This window comes from Oncorhynchus masou, chromosome 23 (assembly GCF_036934945.1).
Source record: "Oncorhynchus masou masou isolate Uvic2021 chromosome 23, UVic_Omas_1.1, whole genome shotgun sequence".
NCBI lineage: Eukaryota > Metazoa > Chordata > Actinopteri > Salmoniformes > Salmonidae > Oncorhynchus > Oncorhynchus masou.
Window position 1 is genome coordinate 5,310,944 of NC_088234.1, and position 25,758 is coordinate 5,336,701.

A 25,758-nucleotide genomic window follows, 5' to 3' on the forward strand; every position below is an offset into this window, starting at 1 on the left:
CTACAACATCACCTGATATACCTCATTATATACTCCCTACCTACAGCAACATCACCTGATATACCTCATTATACACTCCCTACCTACAGCAACATCACCTGATATACCCCATTATATACTCCCTACCTACAACAACATCACCTGATATACCCCATTATACACTCCCTACCTACAACATCACCTGATATACCCCATTATACACTCCCTACCTACAACATCACCTGATATACCCCATTATATACTCCCTACCTACAACATCACCTGATATACCTCATTATACACTCCTTACCTACAGAAACATCACCTGATATACCCCATTATACACTCCCTACCTACAACATCACCTGATATACCCCATTATACACTCCCTACCTACAACATCACCTGATATACCCCATTATATACTCCCTACCTACAGCAACATCACCTGATATACCTCATTATACACTCCCTACCTACAGCAACACCACCTGATATACCCCATTATACACTCCCTACCTACAACATCACCTGATATACCCCATTATACACTCCCTACCTACAACATCACCTGATATACCCCATTATATACTCCCTACCTACAGCAACATCACCTGATATACCTCATTATACACTCCCTACCTACAGCAACATCACCTGATATACCCCATTATATACTCCCTACCTACAGCAACATCACCTGATATACCCCATTATACACTCCCTACCTACAGCAACATCACCTGATATACCCCATTATACACTCCCTACCTACAACATCACCTGATATACCCCATTATACACTCCCTACCTACAACATCACCTGATATACCCCATTATACACTCCCTACCTACAACATCACCTGATATACCCCATTATACACTCCCTACCTGCATCACCTGATATACCCCATTATACACTCCCTACCTACAGCAACATCACCTGATATACCCCATTATACACTCCCTACCTACAACATCACCTGATATACCCCATTATACACTCCCTACCTGCATCACCTGATATACCCCATTATACACTCCCTACCTACAGCAACATCACCTGATATACCCCATTATACACTCCCTACCTACAACATCACCTGATATACCCCATTATACACTCCCTACCTACAGCAACATCACCTGATATACCTCATTATATACTCCCTACCTACAGCAACATCACCTGATATACCCCATTATACACTCCCTACCTACAACAACATCACCTGATATACCCCATTATACACTCCCTACCTACAGCAACATCACAACATCACCTGATATACCTCATTATACACTCCCTACCTACATCACCTGATTTACCCCATTATACACTCCCTACCTACAACATCACCTGATATACCCCATTATATACTCCCTACCTACAACAACATCACCTGATATACCCCATTATACACTCCCGACCTACAACATCACCTGATATACCCCATTATATACTCCCTACCTGATATACCCCATTATACACTCCCTACCTACAAAACATCACCTGATATACCCCATTATACACTCCCTACCTACAACATCACCTGATATACCCCATTATACACTCCCTACCTACAACAACATCACCTGATATACCCCATTATACACTCCCTACCTACAAACATCACAACATCACCTGATATACCTCATTATACACTCCCTACCTACATCACCTGATTTACCCCATTATACACTCCCTACCTACAACATCACCTGATATACCCCATTATACACTCCCTACCTACAACATCACCTGATATACCCCATTATACACTCCCTACCTACAACATCACCTGATATACCCCATTATATACCCTACCTCATCACCTGATATACCTATTATACACCTACACATCACCTGATATACCCCATTATACACTCCCTACCTACAACATCACCTGATATACCCCATTATATACACCTACAGCAACATCACCTGATATACCTCATTATACACTCCCTACCTACAGCAACACCACCTGATATACCCCATTATACACTCCCTACCTACAACATCACCTGATATACCCCATTATACACTCCCTACCTACAACATCACCTGATATACCCCATTATATACTCCCTACCTACAGCAACATCACCTGATATACCTCATTATACACTCCCTACCTACAGCAACATCACCTGATATACCCCATTATATACTCCCTACCTACAGCAACATCACCTGATATACCCCATTATACACTCCCTACCTACAGCAACATCACCTGATATACCCCATTATACACTCCCTACCTACAACATCACCTGATATACCCCATTATACACTCCCTACCTACAACATCACCTGATATACCCCATTATACACTCCCTACCTGCATCACCTGATATACCCCATTATACACTCCCTACCTACAGCAACATCACCTGATATACCCCATTATACACTCCCTACCTACAACATCACCTGATATACCCCATTATACACTCCCTACCTGCATCACCTGATATACCCCATTATACACTCCCTACCTACAGCAACATCACCTGATATACCCCATTATACACTCCCTACCTACAACATCACCTGATATACCCCATTATACACTCCCTACCTACAGCAACATCACCTGATATACCTCATTATACACTCCCTACCTACAGCAACATCACCTGATATACCCCATTATATACTCCCTACCTACAGCAACATCACCTGATATACCTCATTATACACTCCCTACCTACAGCAACATCACAACATCACCTGATATACCTCATTATACACTCCCTACCTACATCACCTGATTTACCCCATTATACACTCCCTACCTACAACATCACCTGATATACCTCATTATATACTCCCTACCTACAGCAACATCACCTGATATACCTCATTATACACTCCCTACCTACAGCAACATCACCTGATATACCCCATTATATACTCCCTACCTACAACAACATCACCTGATATACCCCATTATACACTCCCTACCTACAACATCACCTGATATACCCCATTATACACTCCCTACCTACAACATCACCTGATATACCCCATTATACACTCCCTACCTACAACATCACCTGATATACCCCATTATATACTCCCTACCTACAACATCACCTGATATACCTCATTATACACTCCTTACCTACAGAAACATCACCTGATATACCCCATTATACACTCCCTACCTACAACATCACCTGATATACCTCATTATACACTCCTTACCTACAGAAACATCACCTGATATACCCCATTATACACTCCCTACCTACAACATCACCTGATATACCCCATTATACACTCCCTACCTACAACATCACCTGATATACCCCATTATATACTCCCTACCTACAGCAACATCACCTGATATACCTCATTATACACTCCCTACCTACAACATCACCTGATATACCCCATTATACACTCCCTACCTACAGCAACATCACCTGATATACCTCATTATATACTCCCTACCTACAGCAACATCACCTGATATACCCCATTATACACTCCCTACCTACAACAACATCACCTGATATACCCCATTATACACTCCCTACCTACAGCAACATCACAACATCACCTGATATACCTCATTATACACTCCCTACCTACATCACCTGATTTACCCCATTATACACTCCCTACCTACAACATCACCTGATATACCTCATTATATACTCCCTACCTACAGCAACATCACCTGATATACCTCATTATACACTCCCTACCTACAGCAACATCACCTGATATACCCCATTATATACTCCCTACCTACAACAACATCACCTGATATACCCCATTATACACTCCCTACCTACAACATCACCTGATATACCCCATTATACACTCCCTACCTACAACATCACCTGATATACCCCATTATACACTCCCTACCTACAACATCACCTGATATACCCCATTATATACTCCCTACCTACAACATCACCTGATATACCTCATTATACACTCCTTACCTACAGAAACATCACCTGATATACCCCATTATACACTCCCTACCTACAACATCACCTGATATACCCCATTATACACTCCCTACCTACAACATCACCTGATATACCCCATTATATACTCCCTACCTACAGCAACATCACCTGATATACCTCATTATACACTCCCTACCTACAGCAACACCACCTGATATACCCCATTATACACTCCCTACCTACAACATCACCTGATATACCCCATTATACACTCCCTACCTACAACATCACCTGATATACCCCATTATATACTCCCTACCTACAGCAACATCACCTGATATACCCCATTATACACTCCCTACCTACAGCAACATCACCTGATATACCCCATTATACACTCCCTACCTACAACATCACCTGATATACCCCATTATACACTCCCTACCTACAACATCACCTGATATACCCCATTATACACTCCCTACCTACAACATCACCTGATATACCCCATTATACACTCCCTACCTGCATCACCTGATATACCCCATTATACACTCCCTACCTACAGCAACATCACCTGATATACCCCATTATACACTCCCTACCTACAACATCACCTGATATACCCCATTATACACTCCCTACCTGCATCACCTGATATACCCCATTATACACTCCCTACCTACAGCAACATCACCTGATATACCCCATTATACACTCCCTACCTACAACATCACCTGATATACCCCATTATACACTCCCTACCTACAGCAACATCACCTGATATACCTCATTATATACTCCCTACCTACAGCAACATCACCTGATATACCCCATTATACACTCCCTACCTACAACAACATCACCTGATATACCCCATTATACACTCCCTACCTACAGCAACATCACAACATCACCTGATATACCTCATTATACACTCCCTACCTACATCACCTGATTTACCCCATTATACACTCCCTACCTACAACATCACCTGATATACCCCATTATATACTCCCTACCTACAACAACATCACCTGATATACCCCATTATACACTCCCTACCTACAACATCACCTGATATACCCCATTATACACTCCCTACCTACAACATCACCTGATATACCCCATTATACACTCCCTACCTACAACATCACCTGATATACCCCATTATATACTCCCTACCTACAACATCACCTGATATACCTCATTATACACTCCTTACCTACAGAAACATCACCTGATATACCCCATTATACACTCCCTACCTACAACATCACCTGATATACCCCATTATACACTCCCTACCTACAACATCACCTGATATACCCCATTATATACTCCCTACCTACAGCAACATCACCTGATATACCTCATTATACACTCCCTACCTACAGCAACACCACCTGATATACCCCATTATACACTCCCTACCTACAACATCACCTGATATACCCCATTATACACTCCCTACCTACAACATCACCTGATATACCCCATTATATACTCCCTACCTACAGCAACATCACCTGATATACCTCATTATACACTCCCTACCTACAGCAACATCACCTGATATACCCCATTATATACTCCCTACCTACAGCAACATCACCTGATATACCCCATTATACACTCCCTACCTACAGCAACATCACCTGATATACCCCATTATACACTCCCTACCTACAACATCACCTGATATACCCCATTATACACTCCCTACCTACAACATCACCTGATATACCCCATTATACACTCCCTACCTGCATCACCTGATATACCCCATTATACACTCCCTACCTACAGCAACATCACCTGATATACCCCATTATACACTCCCTACCTACAACATCACCTGATATACCCCATTATACACTCCCTACCTGCATCACCTGATATACCCCATTATACACTCCCTACCTACAGCAACATCACCTGATATACCCCATTATACACTCCCTACCTACAACATCACCTGATATACCCCATTATACACTCCCTACCTACAGCAACATCACCTGATATACCTCATTATACACTCCCTACCTACAGCAACATCACCTGATATACCCCATTATATACTCCCTACCTACAGCAACATCACCTGATATACCTCATTATACACTCCCTACCTACAGCAACATCACAACATCACCTGATATACCTCATTATACACTCCCTACCTACATCACCTGATTTACCCCATTATACACTCCCTACCTACAACATCACCTGATATACCTCATTATATACTCCCTACCTACAGCAACATCACCTGATATACCTCATTATACACTCCCTACCTACAGCAACATCACCTGATATACCCCATTATATACTCCCTACCTACAGCAACATCACCTGATATACCCCATTATATACTCCCTACCTACAACAACATCACCTGATATACCCCATTATACACTCCCTACCTACAACATCACCTGATATACCCCATTATACACTCCCTACCTACAACATCACCTGATATACCCCATTATACACTCCCTACCTACAACATCACCTGATATACCCCATTATATACTCCCTACCTACAACATCACCTGATATACCTCATTATACACTCCTTACCTACAGAAACATCACCTGATATACCCCATTATACACTCCCTACCTACAACATCACCTGATATACCCCATTATACACTCCCTACCTACAACATCACCTGATATACCCCATTATATACTCCCTACCTACAGCAACATCACCTGATATACCTCATTATACACTCCCTACCTACAGCAACATCACCTGATATACCCCATTATACACTCCCTACCTACAACATCACCTGATATACCCCATTATACACTCCCTACCTACAGCAACATCACCTGATATACCCCATTATACACTCCCTACCTACAACAACATCACCTGATATACCCCATTATACACTCCCTACCTACAGCAACATCACAACATCACCTGATATACCTCATTATACACTCCCTACCTACATCACCTGATTTACCCCATTATACACTCCCTACCTACAACATCACCTGATATACCTCATTATATACTCCCTACCTACAGCAACATCACCTGATATACCTCATTATACAAGCCCTACCTACAGCAACATCACCTGATATACCCCATTATATACTCCCTACCTACAACAACATCACCTGATATACCCCATTATACACTCCCTACCTACAACATCACCTGATATACCCCATTATACACTCCCTACCTACAACATCACCTGATATACCCCATTATACACTCCCTACCTACAACATCACCTGATATACCCCATTATACACTCCCTACCTACAACATCACCTGATATACCCCATTATATACTCCCTACCTACAACATCACCTGATATACCTCATTATACACTCCTTACCTACAGAAACATCACCTGATATACCCCATTATACACTCCCTACCTACAACATCACCTGATATACCCCATTATACACTCCCTACCTACAACATCACCTGATATACCACATTATATACTCCCTACCTACAGCAACATCACCTGATATACCTCATTATACACTCCCTACCTACAGCAACATCACCTGATATACCCCATTATACACTCCCTACCTACAACATCACCTGATATACCCCATTATACACTCCCTACCTACAGCAACATCACCTGATATACCTCATTATATACTCCCTACCTACAGCAACATCACCTGATATACCCCATTATACACTCCCTACCTACAACAACATCACCTGATATACCCCATTATACACTCCCTACCTACAGCAACATCACCTGATATACCTCATTATACACTCCCTACCTACAGCAACATCACAACATCACCTGATATACCTCATTATACACTCCCTACCTACATCACCTGATTTACCCCATTATACACTCCCTACCTACAACATCACCTGATATACCTCATTATATACTCCCTACCTACAGCAACATCACCTGATATACCTCATTATACACTCCCTACATACAGCAACATCACCTGATATACCCCATTATATACTCCCTACCTACAACAACATCACCTGATATACCCCATTATACACTCCCTACCTACAACATCACCTGATATACCCCATTATACACTCCCTACCTACAACATCACCTGATATACCCCATTATACAACATCACCTGATATACCCCATTATATACTCCCTACCTACAGCAACATCACCTGATATACCCCATTATACACTCCCTACCTACAGCAACATCACCTGATATACCCCATTATACACTCCTACCTACAACATCACCTGATATACCCCATTATACACTCCCTACCTACAGCAACATCACCTGATATACCCCATTATACACTCCCTACCTACAACAACATCACCTGATATACCCCATTATACACTCCCTACCTACAGCAACATCACAACATCACCTGATATACCTCATTATACACTCCCTACCTACATCACCTGATTTACCCCATTATACACTCCCTACCTACAACATCACCTGATATACCTCATTATATACTCCCTACCTACAGCAACATCACCTGATATACCTCATTATACACTCCCTACCTACAGCAACATCACCTGATATACCCCATTATATACTCCCTACCTACAACAACATCACCTGATATACCCCATTATACACTCCCTACCTACAACATCACCTGATATACCCCATTATACACTCCCTACCTACAACATCACCTGATATACCCCATTATACACTCCCTACCTACAACATCACCTGATATACCCCATTATACACTCCCTACCTACAACATCACCTGATATACCCCATTATATACTCCCTACCTACAACATCACCTGATATACCTCATTATACACTCCTTACCTACAGAAACATCACCTGATATACCCCATTATACACTCCCTACCTACAACATCACCTGATATACCCCATTATACACTCCCTACCTACAACATCACCTGATATACCCCATTATATACTCCCTACCTACAGCAACATCACCTGATATACCTCATTATACACTCCCTACCTACAGCAACATCACCTGATATACCCCATTATACACTCCCTACCTACAACATCACCTGATATACCCCATTATACACTCCCTACCTACAGCAACATCACCTGATATACCTCATTATATACTCCCTACCTACAGCAACATCACCTGATATACCCCATTATACACTCCCTACCTACAACAACATCACCTGACATACCCCATTATACACTCCCTACCTACAGCAACATCACCTGATATACCTCATTATACACTCCCTACCTACAGCAACATCACAACATCACCTGATATACCTCATTATACACTCCCTACCTACATCACCTGATTTACCCCATTATACACTCCCTACCTACAACATCACCTGATATACCTCATTATATACTCCCTACCTACAGCAACATCACCTGATATACCTCATTATACACTCCCTACCTACAGCAACATCACCTGATATACCCCATTATATACTCCCTACCTACAACAACATCACCTGATATACCCCATTATACACTCCCTACCTACAACATCACCTGATATACCCCATTATACACTCCCTACCTACAACATCACCTGATATACCCCATTATACACTCCCTACCTACAACATCACCTGATATACCCCATTATACACTCCCTACCTACAACATCAGCTGATATACCCCATTATATACTCCCTACCTACAACATCACCTGATATACCTCATTATACACTCCTTACCTACAGAAACATCACCTGATATACCCCATTATACACTCCCTACCTACAACATCACCTGATATACGCCATTATACACTCCCTACCTACAACATCACCTGATATACGCCATTATACACTCCCTACCTACAGCAACATCACCTGATATACCTCATTATACACTCCCTACCTACAGCAACATCACCTGATATACCCCATTATACACTCCCTACCTACAACATCACCTGATATACCCCATTATACACTCCCTACCTACAGCAACATCACCTGATATACCCCATTATACACTCCCTACCTACAACAACATCACCTGATATACCCCATTATACACTCCCTACCTACAGCAACATCACAACATCACCTGATATACCTCATTATACACTCCCTACCTACATCACCTGATTTACCCCATTATACACTCCCTACCTACAACATCACCTGATATACCTCATTATATACTCCCTACCTACAGCAACATCACCTGATATACCTCATTATACACTCCCTACCTACAGCAACATCACCTGATATACCCCATTATATACTCCCTACCTACAACAACATCACCTGATATACCCCATTATACACTCCCTACCTACAACAACATCACCTGATATACCCCATTATACACTCCCTACCTACAGCAACATCACAACATCACCTGATATTACCTCATTATACACTCCCTACCTACAACATCACCTGAAATACCCCATTATATACTCCCTACATCTACCCCTCCCATCTATCTCTGAACACCATTCAGTCCCATCCTTCAGCTATATCGGTTGCAAGAGTGTTGCATAATAATTGGAAAATCTAAAAGTTTTGAATCTGTCGTTGTTTTGTGTATCAGTTCCATGTTGCCATGGAATCGGTACATCAAAAATCTCCTGTACGGCGCAGCTGTACAAAATGTTGGTCCTTAAATGAAACTGTTATTCTTTTTTTATTTATCACAATTTAATTCAGACAATTCAGGTCTTTTAATGCCAACAGACAAGTCCCTTCTCTTTCCACTTGCATCTTCAATTTTTAATGTAATGCTGCAACCATTTGATTGTAATTTTGGATAGAGCAGTGTATCTAATTTGGCTTTCTATTCAAATGTATCTCAGTGAGATTTGTTTATTTCGGGATATGTATACCGAGTCCACATCCCCGTCAGTCCATTTTATTGGTGAACTACACGGTAATGTAAAAAAGAAAATGTAAAAAAAATTGGGTGATCCCATACGTAATATCATAATTCGATTTTAATTCAGAGAGCTTAGGAAAAAATATCGAAATACTCCATGAGAATGTGCAGGGAGCCAAATTACGGATTTTAAAGAAAACGTGAATCGTCAGCTTTTTATTGACACCTTTTTTTGTTTTAAACCCTGATATTATTGTTTGATCACATTTCGATGGTCATAATAAATATATATGGTGATAGTGGACAACCTTGTTTTACTCCTCTTGACAGTTTATACTTTCTGAGATGTAGCCATTTATTTACTATTTTACACCTGGTGTTACTATACATCACTTTAACCACCTGGTGTTACTACATTTCACTTTAACCACCTGGTGGTACTATTCATCACTTTAACCACCTGGTGGTACTCTACATCACTTTAACCACCTGGTGGTACTCTACATCACTTTAACCACCTGGTGGTACTATACATCACTTTAACCTCCTGGTGGTACTATACATCACTTTAACCTCCTGGTGGTACTATACATCACTTTAACCACCTGGTGGTACTATACATCACTTTAACCACCTGGTGGTACTATACATCACTTTAACCACCTGGTGGTACTCTACATCACTTTAACCACCTGGTGGTACTATACATCACTTTAACCACCTGGCGGTACTCTACATCACTTTAACCACCTGGCGGTACTATACATCACTTTAACCACCTGGCGGTACTATACATCACTTTAACCTCCTGGCGGTACTCTACATCACTTTAACCACCTGGTGGTACTCTACATCACTTTAACCACCTGGTGGTACTATACATCACTTTAACCACCTGGTGGTACTATACATCACTTTAACCACCTGGTGGTACTCTACATCACTTTAACCACCTGGTGGTACTATACATCACTTTAACCACCTGGCGGTACTATACATCACTTTAACCACCTGGCGGTACTATACATCACTTTAACCTCCTGGCGGTACTATACATCACTTTAACCACCTGGTGGTACTCTACATCACTTTAACCACCTGGTGGTACTATACATCACTTTAACCACCTGGTGGTACTATACATCACTTTAACCACCTGGTGGTACTATACATCACTTTAACCTCCTGGTGGTACTATACATCACTTTAACCTCCCTGGTGGTACTATACATCACTTTAACCACCTGGTGGTACTATACATCACTTTAACCACCTGGTGGTACTATACATCACTTTAACCTCCTGGTGGTACTATACATCACTTTAACCACCTGGTGGTACTATACATCACTTTAACCTCCTGGCGGTACTCTACATCACTTTAACCCATTTATATAAGAGATTCCATCTCACTATCTATCTCTCATATACAGATACACACATAGTTAGCATGACAATGTTGAAATGACAATGTTTTCTGAAGTTATTGTAATCATCTCACTCTTCTTTCACTCTCTCTCTCTCACACACACACACACACACACACACACACACACACACACACACACACACACACACTAATTTACTAAACATAAATTTAAATTGTAGCTAGCTAGCTCACACCAACGCCCATCACCAATACAAATATAAATGTACCATGTCCATGGAGGATTAGCCAGAGAACTAACGTTAGCTAGCGAACTAAAATTACCCAGCTAAGCTAGCTAGCTAAAATTACCCCGCTAACATAGCTAGCTAAAATTACCCATCTAACATAGCTAGCTAAAATTACCCGTCTAACATAGCTAGCTAAAATTTCCCTGCTAACATAGCTAGCTAAAATTTCCCAGCTAACATTGCTAGCTAAAATTTCCCAGCTTAATGTATCTAGCTAAAAATTTCCCAGCTAACGCATCTAGCTAAAATGACCCAACTAACGTAGCTAGCTAAAATGACCCAGTTAAGATGGCTAGCAAATCTTTCCTTGGTGTTCTTCTCCCCAACAATCTGCCATTACTTACAAAAGTAAAACAAGAATGGAGGAGAACAGGGACGACTGTTTAGCAGTCAAATCTTTAAAAAATAAATAGTGTTAACTGTGGTTGTTTTTTAGCTATGTGGGTTGTGTAGTTTACCAGGCACTCTGTCCCAACTGCAGTATGGAATATTGCCTGCGCGTGAGACACGGATTCTAAGTTTTAACTAGAACTTCTTCTGTAAGGTTTTAACTACACCGATTGATGTACTGCCACCACCTACTACTGTACGGAGTAGTGAAGCACAAAATATTAAATTTCTTTAGCTGGAACTGATATGCCTACCTCCTTATTTAGCTACTGAAATTAAAATTGCTTAAAAGCTTTAAGGAAAAATATATTTGTCATTTTTCCAGGGTCAAATTCAGGTGAAATCATTTTGGACAAAATTATTGAATAAAATAAAATAGAAATAAAGAAAATAAATGTGTATATATATAATATATTTTTGTTAATCATGGTGGATTGTAGTAAATTATGGCAATAAAAGACAAAGACCTTCTTTTTATTATTGTAAAATTCTGAAAACAAATGGAGTCATAATAGAAATGAAAACAGCATTCAGTGAAACAGAAGAAAATGTGCAGCACAATAAACAGTACAATTAGCTAACACAGACATGACCACCATTAGAAACCAGCACACACACAGCAAGCTACCGGATTCATTTAAACAACTGTATTTTAACAGCAGTGACATTTAGTAAGGGCGTCCTGTATCATTTCCAGATCAACTGTTACGGAAGTGAATGTGAGCTTTTCAATTGGGTGGACTGCAACTACGGAAAACAAACCCACTGCCAAAGCGGGCAGTGAAAACAAGATCATTTATAGCATCGGAGGCCATGTTTGATAGGGTGGCGGAGACTGTCGGGCATTCTATAGGGTGGCGGAGACTGTTGGGCATTCTATAGGGTGGCGGAGACTGTTGGGCATTCTATAGGGTGGCGGAGACTGTCGGGCATTCTGTAGGGTGGCGGAGACTGTCGGGCATTCTGTAGGGTGGCGGAGACTGTCGGGCATTCTGTAGGGTGGCGGAGACTGTCGGGCATTCTGTAGGGTGGCGGAGACTGTCGGGCATTCTGTAGGGTGGCGGAGACTGTCGGGCATTCTGTAGGGTGGCGGAGACTGTCGGGCATTCTGTAGGGTGGCGGAGACTGTCGGGCATTCTGTAGGGTGGCGGAGACTGTCGGGCATTCTGTAGGGTGGCGGAGACAGAGCAAATCCGATGACTTCGGAGGTGAAATATATCACATTTCTTTGTTTATTTTATGTTTTTGTTGAATAATGTGTATTTCATCACCTGTCAAATAAAACCCTCAAATGGTCCTACTCCTGAAAAAGTTTAGTGGGATGGAGAATCTGAAGTGGTCGAAGTAGCCGGAGCCCAGAGTAGTAGCCGGAGCCCAGAGTAGTAGCCGGAGCCCAGAGTAGTAGCCGGAGCCCGGAGTAGTAGCCGGAGCCCGGAGTAGTAGCCGGAGCCCGGAGTAGTAGCCGGAGCCCGGAGTAGTAGCCGGAGCCCGGAGTAGTAGCCGGAGCCCGGAGTAGTAGCCGGAGCCCGGAGTAGTAGCCGGAGCCCGGAGTAGTAGCCGGAGCCCGGAGTAGTAGCCGGAGCCCGGAGTAGTAGCCGGAGCCCGGAGTAGTAGCCGGAGCCCAGAGTAGTATGACTGACTGCATGATAGGACTACTTCTGTGCTCAGGCGCACCGGCTCCCTCAACGTTACCAGGACAAAGGAAACGCATTGTCATTGCAACACATGGAGCACTCCAAGCAAAAGACAATGGGGGGGGGGGGAATGACAAATCTTGTAATGGTTATGAAAATTTAAAAAAAAACTTGTTTCTCAAAAGTGTAGCAGGTTGTGAACACTGCATACAACGTTGTCAATCCGAGAATGAGAACCGGTAAATTACTGTAATTTAAATGCATGTATTGACAGAAATTAATGAATGAGAATGGTACATTACTGTAATTTAAATGCGTGCTTTAACAGAAATTATTGCAAATGACATTTACTAGGCGTGACATGTGTAATGGAGACTTGTTTTTTTTTAAATGTAAAAATTCGCAAGAATTGGTGGAGTGCATTTTAGGAGAGCTGAGTGCATGCCTTCTGGAAAGAGATTACCCATATCTTCACCATACACCCCTCCCCTTCTTCTTGTTGCAACATCGTAGACTATACTCAAGATCCATTATCTGCACATATTGTAGACGCTTTTCACTGACATCATCAACTCAATCAGCTTGACCTTTTGCCACGAGCACCACCTAAATCGCGGGCTTCCCAAATAGGCATCGGCCTACACACTTGTACTTTTCAACCCACAACTATTTAAAACAATTTAAATAATGCTCCTTGGTGAAGTTTTTTGAATGGTTTTAGTTAGACGGGAGTAATTATTGTAATTTATATAACCTACTGCCAACCGTTCTCTTGGAGAGTATCTGCTGGGGCATCAGATCTGTTGTCCAGCTCAGCACTTACAGACGTTTGTTTCCTGTCTCTACAGCGGCCTGATGAAACCAGGGCTGAACGCTATCATGGGGGCGACAGGAAGCGGGAAGTCATCGTAAGTGACATTTTCAGCCGACTCTGACAAACCTGTGACTCTCATTGAACGTTGTGAGCTAACATTATGACGAATGGTTGTGATGTGGTTGTTTAAAAAAAAAGTTTGTATTATAGTTGTGTAATGGTTGGGGTTGTGTTGTATTATAGTTGTGTAAAGGTTGGGGTTGTATTATAGTTGTGTAAAGGTTGGGGTTGTATTATAGTTGTGTAAAGGTTGGGGTTGTATTATAGTTGTGTAAAGGTTGGGGTTGTATTATAGTTGTGTAAAGGTTGGGGTTGTATTATAATTGTGTAAAGGTTGGGGTTGTATTATAGTTGTGTAAAGGTTTATTATAGTTGTGTAAAGGTTGTGGTTGTGTAAAGGTTGGGGTTGTATTATAGTTGTGTAAAGGTTGTGGTTGTATTATAGTTGTGTAAAGGTTGTGGTTGTGTAATGTTTGGGGTTGTATTATAGTTGTGTAAAGGTTGGGGTTGTATTATAGTTGTGTAAAGGTTGTGTTGTATTATAGTTGTGTATTTTAATTTTTTTCATTTATTTTTATTTCACCTTTATTTAACCTGTTAGGCTAGTTGAGAACAAGTTCTCATTTGCAACTCCGACCTGGCCCAGATAAAGCATAGCAGTGTGAACAGACAACACAGAGTTACACATGGAGTAAACAATTAACAAGTCAATAACACAGTAGAAAAAAAGGGAGTCTATATACATTGTGTGCAAAAGGCATGAGGAGGTAGGCAAATAATTACCGTTTTGGAGATTAACACTGGAGTGATAAATGATCAGATGGTCATGTACAGGTAGAGATATTGGTGTGCAAAAGAGCAGAAAAGTAAATAAATAAAAACATTATGGGGATGAGGTAGGTAAATTGGGTGGGCTATATACTGATGGACTATGTACAGCTTCAGCGATCGGTTAGCTGCTCAGATAGCAGATGTTTGAAGTTGATGAGGGAGAGAAGTCTCCAACTTCAGCGATTTTTGCAATTCGTTCCAGTCACAGGCAGCAGAGAACTGGAACGAAAGGCGGCCGAATGAGGTGTTGGCTTTAGGGATGATCAGTGAGATGCACTCCAGCAGGTGTGTGCTACGGGTGGGTGTTGCCATCGTGACCAGTGAACTGAGATATGGCGGAGCTTTACCTAGCATGGACTTGTAGATGACCTGGAGCCAGTGGGTAAAGGTTGGGGTTGTATTATAGTTGTGTATTGGTCGGGGTTGTATTATAGTTGTGTAAAGGTTGGGGATGTGTTGTGTGTAGGTTTCTGGATGTGCTGGCAGCCAGGAAGGACCCAGCAGGTCTGGCTGGAGAGGTGTTGATAGACGGAGCTCCTCAACCTCCCAACTTCAAATGTCTCTCAGGATACGTGGTCCAGGTGGGACACACACACGCACGCAGACACACACACACATATACACACACCAGTGACCAGACTATAGTTACCAGTGTCTGGTCTTCTCTCTCTCTATCTCTTTCTCTCTCTCTTTTTCTCTCTCTCTTTTTCTCTCTCTCTTTCTCTCTCTCTCTCTCTCTCTCTCTCTCTCTCTCTCCCCAACCCCCCCCCCCCCATCAGGATGATGTGGTGATGGGAACTCTGACTGTGAGGGAGAACTTCCGTTTCTCTGCAGCGTTGCGTCTTCCGTCCTCCATCAGCCAGAAGGAGAAAGAGGACAAAGTCAACCGACTCATCACAGAACTGGGCCTCACTAAAGTAGCAGACTCACGGGTCAGTGTGGATGGGTTTACGTGGGGGGATGTGGGGGAGAGGACAGAGAGAGTGTGTGACTATGCATGTGTGTATTCTGTCTCCAGGTTGGTACCCAGTTGATCAGGGGAATATCAGGAGGGGAAAGGAAGAGGACAAACATTGGTATGGAGCTGATCATCGACCCTCCTGTTCTCTTTCTGGATGAACCCACCACCGGCCTGGACGCGAGCACAGCTAACTCTGTACTACTACTGCTCAAGAGGTAGAACCTGGGTATTGTAGTTCTAATATTGTAGGGTTAGTCTGGGTATTGTAGTTCTCTTTCTGGGTGAACCCACCACCGGCCTGGACGCAAGCACAGCGAACTCTGTACTACTACTGCTCAAGAGGTAGAACCTGGGTATTGTAGTTCTAATACTGTAGGGTTAGTCTGGGTATTGTAGTCTGGGTAACACTAACCCTCCTCCTCTCTCTGTATCAGGATGTCTAGTCATGGCCGTACCATCATCCTGTCCATCCACCAGCCTCGTTATTCCATCTTCCGTCTGTTTGACAGTCTGACTCTGCTGGTTAGCGGTAAACAGGTTTACCACGGCCCTGCTCAGAGTGCTCTAGACTACTTCTCTAACATCGGTGAGACTCCATCCTTAGAAATGTCCTGTTTCTAGTGAGTCTAAATCACACTCCTCCTGCTAACCAGACAGTGTAGTCTCAGCTCTCTGCTGGCAAACCAAGTTGAAATGTCTGGAGTTACTGAACAGTTATTATATCCATCATTATATTGTCTTTCTTTGGAGGTTACTATGAACAGAGGCATTTCCTGTATCCAAACCTTTTCTGTATCTATAAACAATGTAATTACAACTATGATGTCATCATTACCCAGGGTACACTTGTGAACCCCACAACAACCCGGCTGACTTCTTCCTGGACGTGATCAATGGAGATTCTACCTCCATCGCCTTCGACAGGATAAAGGAAGGAGACGGTGAGTTCTGATTGGCTAAGGAGCAGAGTCAGTGGGCGGGATCAGTCAGGTCATCCAATGGGAGACATATTTTGTCTCTTCATATCCTCCCTCCCTAACTTTGTTTACCCTCCATTTACCTCTGTTCTGGCCCCTCTATCCCTTCCCCTCCCGTCCAAACCCCCCCTCCCCCAGACTCTGACCCAGACAGGGTAACCAGTTCCAGGCAGAACATCGAGGACCATCTTGTCCAGGAGTACCGGGGCAGTCAGTACTATGGAGAGACCAAGGCCCAGTTAGAACGCATCACCATGAACAGAGAGTACAGGTACCAACACACACTCTCTCTCACATCTCTGTCTCTCTCTGTCTCTCTCTGTCTCTCTCTGTCTCTCAATTCAATTCAAGGGGCTTTATTGGCATGGGTAACGTGTTAATATTGCCAAAGCAAGTAAGGTAGATAATATATAAAGTGAAATAAACAATAAAAATTAACAGTAGACATCACACATACAGACGTTTCAAAACAATAAAGACATTACAAATGGCATATTATATATATATATATACAGTGTTTTTACAATGTACAAATGGTTAAGGACACAAGATAAAATAAATAAGCATAGATATGGGTTGTATTTACAATGGTGCGTGTTCTTCACTGGTTGCCCTTTTCTCGTGGCAACAGGTCACAAATCTTGCTGCTCTGATGGCACACTGTGGAATTTCACCCAGTAGATATGGGAGTTTTTCAAAATTGGATTTGTTTTCAAATTCTTTGTGGATCTGTGTAATCTGAGGGAAATATGTCTCTCTAATATGGTCATACATTGGGCAGGAGGTTAGGAAGTGCAGCTCAGTTTCCACCTCATTTTGTGGGCAGTGAGCACATAGCCTGTCTTCTCTTGAGAGCCATGTCTGCCTACGGCGGCCTTTCTCAATAGCAAGGCTATGCTCGCTGAGTCTGTACATAGTCAAAGCTTTCCTTAATTTTTGGTCAGTCACAGTGGTCAGGTATTCTGCTGCTGTGTACTATCTGTGTAGGGCCAAATAGCATTCTAGTTTGCTCTGTTTTTTTGTTAATTCTTTCCAATGTGTCAAGTAATTATCTTTTTGTTTTCTCATGATTTGGTTGGGTCTAATTGTGCTGCTGTCATGGGGCTCTGTGGGGTGTGTTTGTGAACAGAGCCCCAGGACCAGCTTGCTTAGGGGACTCTTCTCCAGGTTCATCTCTCTGTAGGTGATGGCTTTGTTGTGGAAGGTTTGGGAATCGCTTCCTTTTAGGTGGTTATAGAATTTAACAGCTCTTTTCTGGATTTTGATAATTAGTGGGTATCGGCCTAATTCTGCTCTGCATGCATTATTTGCTGTTCTACGTTGTACACGGAGGATATTTTTGCAGAATTCTGCGTGCAGAGTCTCAATCTGGTGTTTGTCCCATTTTGTGAAGTCTTGGTTGGTGAGCGGACCCCAGGCCTCACAACCATAAAGGGCAATGGGCTCTATGACTGATTCAAGTATTTTTAGCCAAATCCTAATTGGTATGTTGAAATTAATGTTCCTTTTGATGGCATAGAATGCCCTTCTTGCCTTGTCTCTCAGATCATTCACAGCTTTGTGGAAGTTACCTGTGGCGCTGATGTTTAGGCCAAGGTATGTATAGTTTTTTGTGTGCTCTAGGGCAACAGTGTCTAGATGGAATTTGTATTTGTGGTCCTGGTGACTGGATCTTTTTTGGAACACCATTATTTTGGTCTTACTGAGATTTACTGTCAGGGCCCAGGTCTGACAGAATCTGTGCATAAGATCTAGGTGCTGCTGTAGGCCCTCCTTGGTTGGTGACAGAAGCACCAGATCATCAGCAAACAGCAGACATTTGACTTCAGATTCTAGTAGGGTGAGGCCGGGTACTGCAGACTTTTCTAGTGCCTGCGCCAGTTCGTTGATATATATGTTGAAGAGGGTGGGGCTTAAGCTGCATCCCTGTCTAACCCCACGACCCTGTTTGAAGAAATTTGTGTTTTTTGCCAATTTTAACCGCACACTTGTTGTTTGTGTACATGGATTTCATGATGTCGTATGTTTTACCCCCAACCCCACTTTCCATCAGTTTGTATAGCAGACCCTCATGCTAAATTGAGTCGAAGGCTTTTTGAAATCAACAAAGCATGAGAAGACTTTGCCTTTGTTTTGGTTTGTTTGGTTGTCAATTAGGGTGTGCAGGGTGAATACATGGTCTGTTGTACGGTAATTTGTTAAAAAGACAATTTGACATTTGCTCAGTACATTGTTTTCATTGAGGAAGTGTACGAGTCTGCTGTTAATGATAATGCAGAGGATTTTCCCAAGGTTACTGTTGACGCATATTCCACGGTAGTTATTGGGGTCAAATTTGTCTCCATTTTTGTGGATTGGGGTGATCAGTCCTTGGTTCCAAATATTGGGGAAGATGCCAGAGCTAAGGATGATGTTAAAGAGTTTTAGTATAGCCAATTGGAATTTGTTGTCTGTATATTTGATCATTTCATTGAGGATACCATCAACACCACAGGCCTTTTTGGGTTGGAGGGTTTTTATTTTGTCCTGTAACTCATTCAATGTAATTGGAGAATCCAGTGGGTTCTGGTAGTCTTTAATAGTTGATTCTAAGATCTGTATTTGATCATGTATATGTTTTTGCTCTTTATTCTTTGTTATAGAGCCAAAAAGATTGGAGAAGTGGTTTACCCATACATCTCCATTTTGGATAGATAATTCTTCGTGTTGTTGTTTGTTTAGTGTTTTTCCAATTTTCCCAGAAGTGGTTAGAGTCTATGGATTCTTCAATTACATTGAGCTGATTTCTGACATGCTGTTCCTTCTTTTTCCGTAGTGTATTTGTGTATTGTTTTAGTGATTCACCATAGTGAAGGCGTAGACTCAGGTTTTCCGGGTCTCTATGTTTTGGGCCTGGAAATGATTGATTTCCCCCTCTAGGATGGAGAAGCTGTCTTCATTAAAATATGGGGATTCTAGTGGGGGGATATAGGTAGCACACAGGAGGACATTTTTCTCTGTTAGGATCATTTCCTTTTGAATTTCTAGCCAAATGTAGAATGTTCCTGTTTTGATTAATTTAATGGAGTGAGTTAGGTCTGCTCTATACCAAATTAGCATACCCCCTGAGTCCCTTCCCTGTTTCACACCTGGCAGTTTGGTGGATGGGACTACCAGCTCTCTGTAACCTAGAGGGCATCCAGTGGGTCTGTCTCCTCTATACCAGGTTTCTTGCAGGATGACAATGTCTGTATTACCGATTTCTTTGGTGAAGTCCGGGTTTCTGCTCTTCAGGCCAAAGGCAGATGACCTCAGGCCTTGGATATTCCAGGATGAAATAGTAAAGGCTTTTTGTTCCATAAAGTGTCCAATGTTGTTGGTCGTGGTTTGGCCTCAGGCCAGTAAGTGTGAGCAGAGCCTGCTGAGCATCTGGTACATGCCATTGGCTTGGGCGAGTGTGAGAGTGGGGGTTGGGACTGTTTGCCCGCTCACTACCTGGGCGTATGTGTGGCTTCCATGTTGAGGCCCTCTTTGCGGGGGTGGGGTGCATGGGGTGGGCAGGAGTGGCATAGGTCTGATCTGAGGGGTCTAAATGGGGTGTCGGCATGGTTGATGTGGGGGGGTGTTGATTGGTTGGGGTAGGGGTGTGGATGTGTCTGGGTGTGCGGTGGTCTGGATGTAATTCCTCTTGGCGTGGGTCCTCTATGTGTAGGTCCAGGGGGGGGGTCCTGCAGGTCTGGGAGGGTGTCTCGCTGGTCTGGGTGGGGTGTCTATTGATCTGTTGCTTCTGTGTGAAGTGTTGGGGATACGTTTGAGAGCGATGTCCTTTAGAGTTCGGGCAAAGATGGGCACTGCTGCCTTGTAGAGGTGGACCTGGTCATAGAGGCTGTTCAAGTCCAGGGTGGAGTGGTGGGCCAGGAAAACGTTTGGTTTTGAGGCACAGTCACGGGAAATACTTGCGTTTACCCGCTGTATTGTGGCAGGGTGGAAGTCTTTTCGTGGTAGCAGGGTGGGGATAACCACTTGCGCGTTGGGGAAAGTAGAAAAAGCCTTTTCAATCACTCCCTTCAGTGCTGTGGCCACTCTTTCCTGCTGTGCCCTCAGGTCGTTTGTGCCTGTGTGTATTATTATGTGGCTGGGTGAGCCTAGTTTGGCCTCAGACAGAAGGTCTATGGCGCTCTGGGTGTTTGGACACCAGAGTTTAGACACACTGTGTTTGGGAAAAAGTTTTTTTTCTTCTATATATTTCCCATTTGAGTCCATAAGTAGTACAATCTGTGTCTTGTGTTTGTCCTCAGTGGGTGTGGGGGGGTTGTCAGAAGGGTTATCAGGGTGGCTGACAGGGGGTGCTCAGAGGGGGTGAGAGCCACTGGGCTTGGGGTTCTTCATTTTTCTGTTCTGCTGTGATGCCGACTCTATGGTCAGGGTCTGGTGTGGACTGTTCTGCTGTGGTGTCGAGAATTTTGTTGGGTGCTGAGGTGGGCTGTTCTGCTGGCTTCTCTGTGGGGGTAGCCACCTCTCTAGTGGGTTGTTCTCTGTCACACGCCGTCCCCCTCAACCTCTCCTCCATCCCCCTCACCCTCTCCTCCATCCCCCTCAACCTCTCCTCCACCAGCAGTCTGATACTCTCCTCTAGTTGCCTGTTCTGCTCCTCTTTCTCCTGTTGTATTTGTCTCACCACTGTCCAAAGTGCAGATATGTCTCTGTCCACCTCCAGCTCTCCTGGTCTGGTTAAGGGGTTGTTGTCTGGGTCTGTGCTGACTGAAGTGTAATCACCTGCTGTTCCAGCTCCACCTGCCTTATCTCCAGCTGGGTGAATTTGTCCTTCATTTCAATGAGGGAGTGGTAATCTGTGCTGGGAGGTTGACTCTCCGCTGGGGGTTGCTCGTCTGTGGGGTTACATAGTGAAGAGGTCTGGTCTGACCCGCTCGGTGTGGGGGTATCTTTATCAAGGGAGAGCTTCTCCTGCTGGGCTAATTCTTTGATTAGGTGAAAGTCCAGCTGGAACTGTTTGGGGTTACTTTGTACAATCACTGTTCCGGACTTATAGATATTTATATTACTTGACTCAGAGTCCTCATTATCAAGTATTCTGAGTTTCCACCCCTCGTTAACCCCCCCTCTCTTAACAAAGGGGTAGTGTGCTAATATAGCACTGTGCCATGCCAAGGGATGGTTTGTGTGGAAGATAAGGTTGCTGATGTTCCCATTTTTGTAATAGTCAGCAAAAAGTGTCTCGATTTTCCATAAGGAGCTTCATTTTGTAATCTTTTCTTGAATTATCATTCTTTACATGCAAAGGGTACTGTATTTTAATTACCTCTGAACAGTGGGAGGGAGCCTCTAAGGCCTCTCCATTTGGTTGGGGTAGACTGTGTGACTCTCCTGCCATTGTTGGGCTAATGGGCTTTGACACCTCTCACTTGACACGTCAGTGCTAGTTGAAGCTGTATCAAGCTTGACAGAATTATGTTAGAATTCAGTCCTTATAAAGTAATGTTGTGTATTTTTCTTCTTGGCTTTTGGCTTTTAAAATATAGTTTCAGACTAAGCATTACTCACTCCGTTCCAGGTTGGATGGGGTTTTCAGGTTTCTGTTGTTTTCCAGAGAATTTGCTGTATAGAGAAATACATCTTGGTAGTTGTGAACCTTCCAGGTGATTCCGTAATTCCGTCCAAAATCAGGTTGTAGGTTTTAAGTTTTGATTTGAAGTGGGGGTTATGTTGTAGAGGGTAGAATCCAGTATGTGTTCCTGACAAAAAAATCCAAGTTTATCTAACTCCTAATCTATCTTTTTTAAAGAAAATGCTGAAAAATGCAGGAGCTCATCTGATCGTGACCTCTCTCTCTCTATATCCTGTCTATATCCTCTCTCTGTCTCTCTGTCTCTGTGTCTCTGTCTCCTCTCTCTCTCTCTCTCTCCCAGCAGCTGCTACTCAATTTGGAACTCTGGAACTCTCTCTCTCTCCATCTCTACATCTTTCTTGCAGTGCATGCTGAGAGTTTTTGGAGTCTCTCTACGGTCTCTCTCTCTATTGTCTGTCTGTCCTCTGCAAGTTATTTGACAATCTCTTCTTGTTCTCCAGTGTGAAGACTCCCTCTCGGACCATCACGTACAACACCTCCTTTTCTACTCAGTTCAGATGGGTCCTGAAGAGAACCTTCACTAACCTCATCCTCAACCCTCAGACATCCTTCGCTCAGGTGTGTGTGGGGGAGGTGGTGATAGTGTCAACTGTAAAGTTTGGTAGATGAGGAATAATGGTCTTGGGCCGTTTTTCATGGTTCGGACTTACCTACCTACCTACCCACTTACCTACCCACCCACCTGCAAACTTACCTACCTACCCACCTACCCACTTACCCACCTACCCACTTACCCACTTACCTACCTGCCTACCCACTTACCTACCTGCCTACCCACTTACCTACCTACCTACCTACCTACTGACCTACCTACCTACTGACCCACCTACCTACCTACCCACTTATCTACCCACCCACCTACCTACTTATCTACCTACCCATCCATCTACCTACCCACCCACCTACCTACCTACCTACCTACCTACCTACCTACCCACCCACCCACCCACCTACCCATCTACCTACCTACCTACCTACCTACCCACCCACCTACCCATCTACCTATCTCTCTATCTCATCCAGATTGGAGTGACTGTGTTCCTGGCCCTCATCGTTGGGGCCATATTCTTCGGAGTGAAGAATGACCAGAGTGGCTTACAGAACAGGTGTGTGTGTGTGTGTGTGTGTGTGTGTTTAATATAGTAATATATGCCATTTAGCAGACTCTTTCTTCCATAGCGACCTTTTTCTTATATGTGGCCCCAGCAGGAAGTGGCGGTCAGCTGGTTATTGTCATGGTAATTGACCGTTAATTAACATAAACACGTGTAGGGTCTCCAGGCTACAAGCTACATTTTAAATCCATGATTTATTTTAGGCAGGTCTAAAGAAACAAACATTATGATATGAAGAAGATGTATTTCAGAAGGACAGAATATGAGTTGGCTTCAGACTAGATACTGTATGTTATCTGGCTGTAGACTGTAGGCTTGTTCATTTATCTGACTAGATACTGTATGTTATCTGGCTATAGACTGTAGGCTTGTTCATTTAGCAGACTAGATAATGTATGTTATCTGGCTATAGACTGTAGACTAGTTCATTTAGCAGACTAGATACTGTGTGTTATCTGGCTATAGACTGTAGACTAGTTCATTTAGCAGACTAGATACTGTGTGTTATCTGGCTATAGACTGTAGGCTTGTTCATTTAGCAGACTAGATACTGTGTGTTATCTGGCTATAGACTGTAGGCTTGTTCATTTAGCAGACTAGATACTGTGTGTTATCTGGCTATAGACTGTAGACTAGTTCATTTAGCAGACTAGATACTGTGTGTTATCTGGCTATAGACTGTAGGCTTGTTCATTTATCTGACTAGATACTGTGTGTTATCTGGCTATAGACTGTAGGCTTGTTCATTTATCTGACTAGATACTGTGTGTTATCTGGCTATAGACTGTAGGCTTGTTCATTTATCTGACTAGATACTGTGTGTTATCTGGCTATAGACTGTAGGCTTGTTCATTTATCTGACTAGATACTGTGTGTTATCTGGCTATAGACTGTAGGCTTGT

General features: G+C 42.9%; 1 protein-coding gene across 2 annotated transcripts in view; it reads left to right on the forward strand.

The window, feature by feature from the left end:
* LOC135510210 (broad substrate specificity ATP-binding cassette transporter ABCG2-like) overlaps nt 1-25,758 on the forward strand; it is a 77,438-nt gene that overhangs the window by 15,828 nt on the left and 35,852 nt on the right. For both annotated transcript variants that reach the window (XM_064931005.1, XM_064931004.1), the window contains exons 3-11: nt 15,321-15,380; nt 16,644-16,758; nt 16,957-17,109; nt 17,196-17,353; nt 17,573-17,724; nt 17,978-18,079; nt 18,254-18,386; nt 24,182-24,299; nt 24,765-24,847. In XM_064931005.1, the coding sequence (XP_064787077.1) occupies nt 15,321-15,380; nt 16,644-16,758; nt 16,957-17,109; nt 17,196-17,353; nt 17,573-17,724; nt 17,978-18,079; nt 18,254-18,386; nt 24,182-24,299; nt 24,765-24,847 (1,074 nt within the window). The remainder of the gene's footprint in view (nt 1-15,320; nt 15,381-16,643; nt 16,759-16,956; nt 17,110-17,195; nt 17,354-17,572; nt 17,725-17,977; nt 18,080-18,253; nt 18,387-24,181; nt 24,300-24,764; nt 24,848-25,758) is intronic.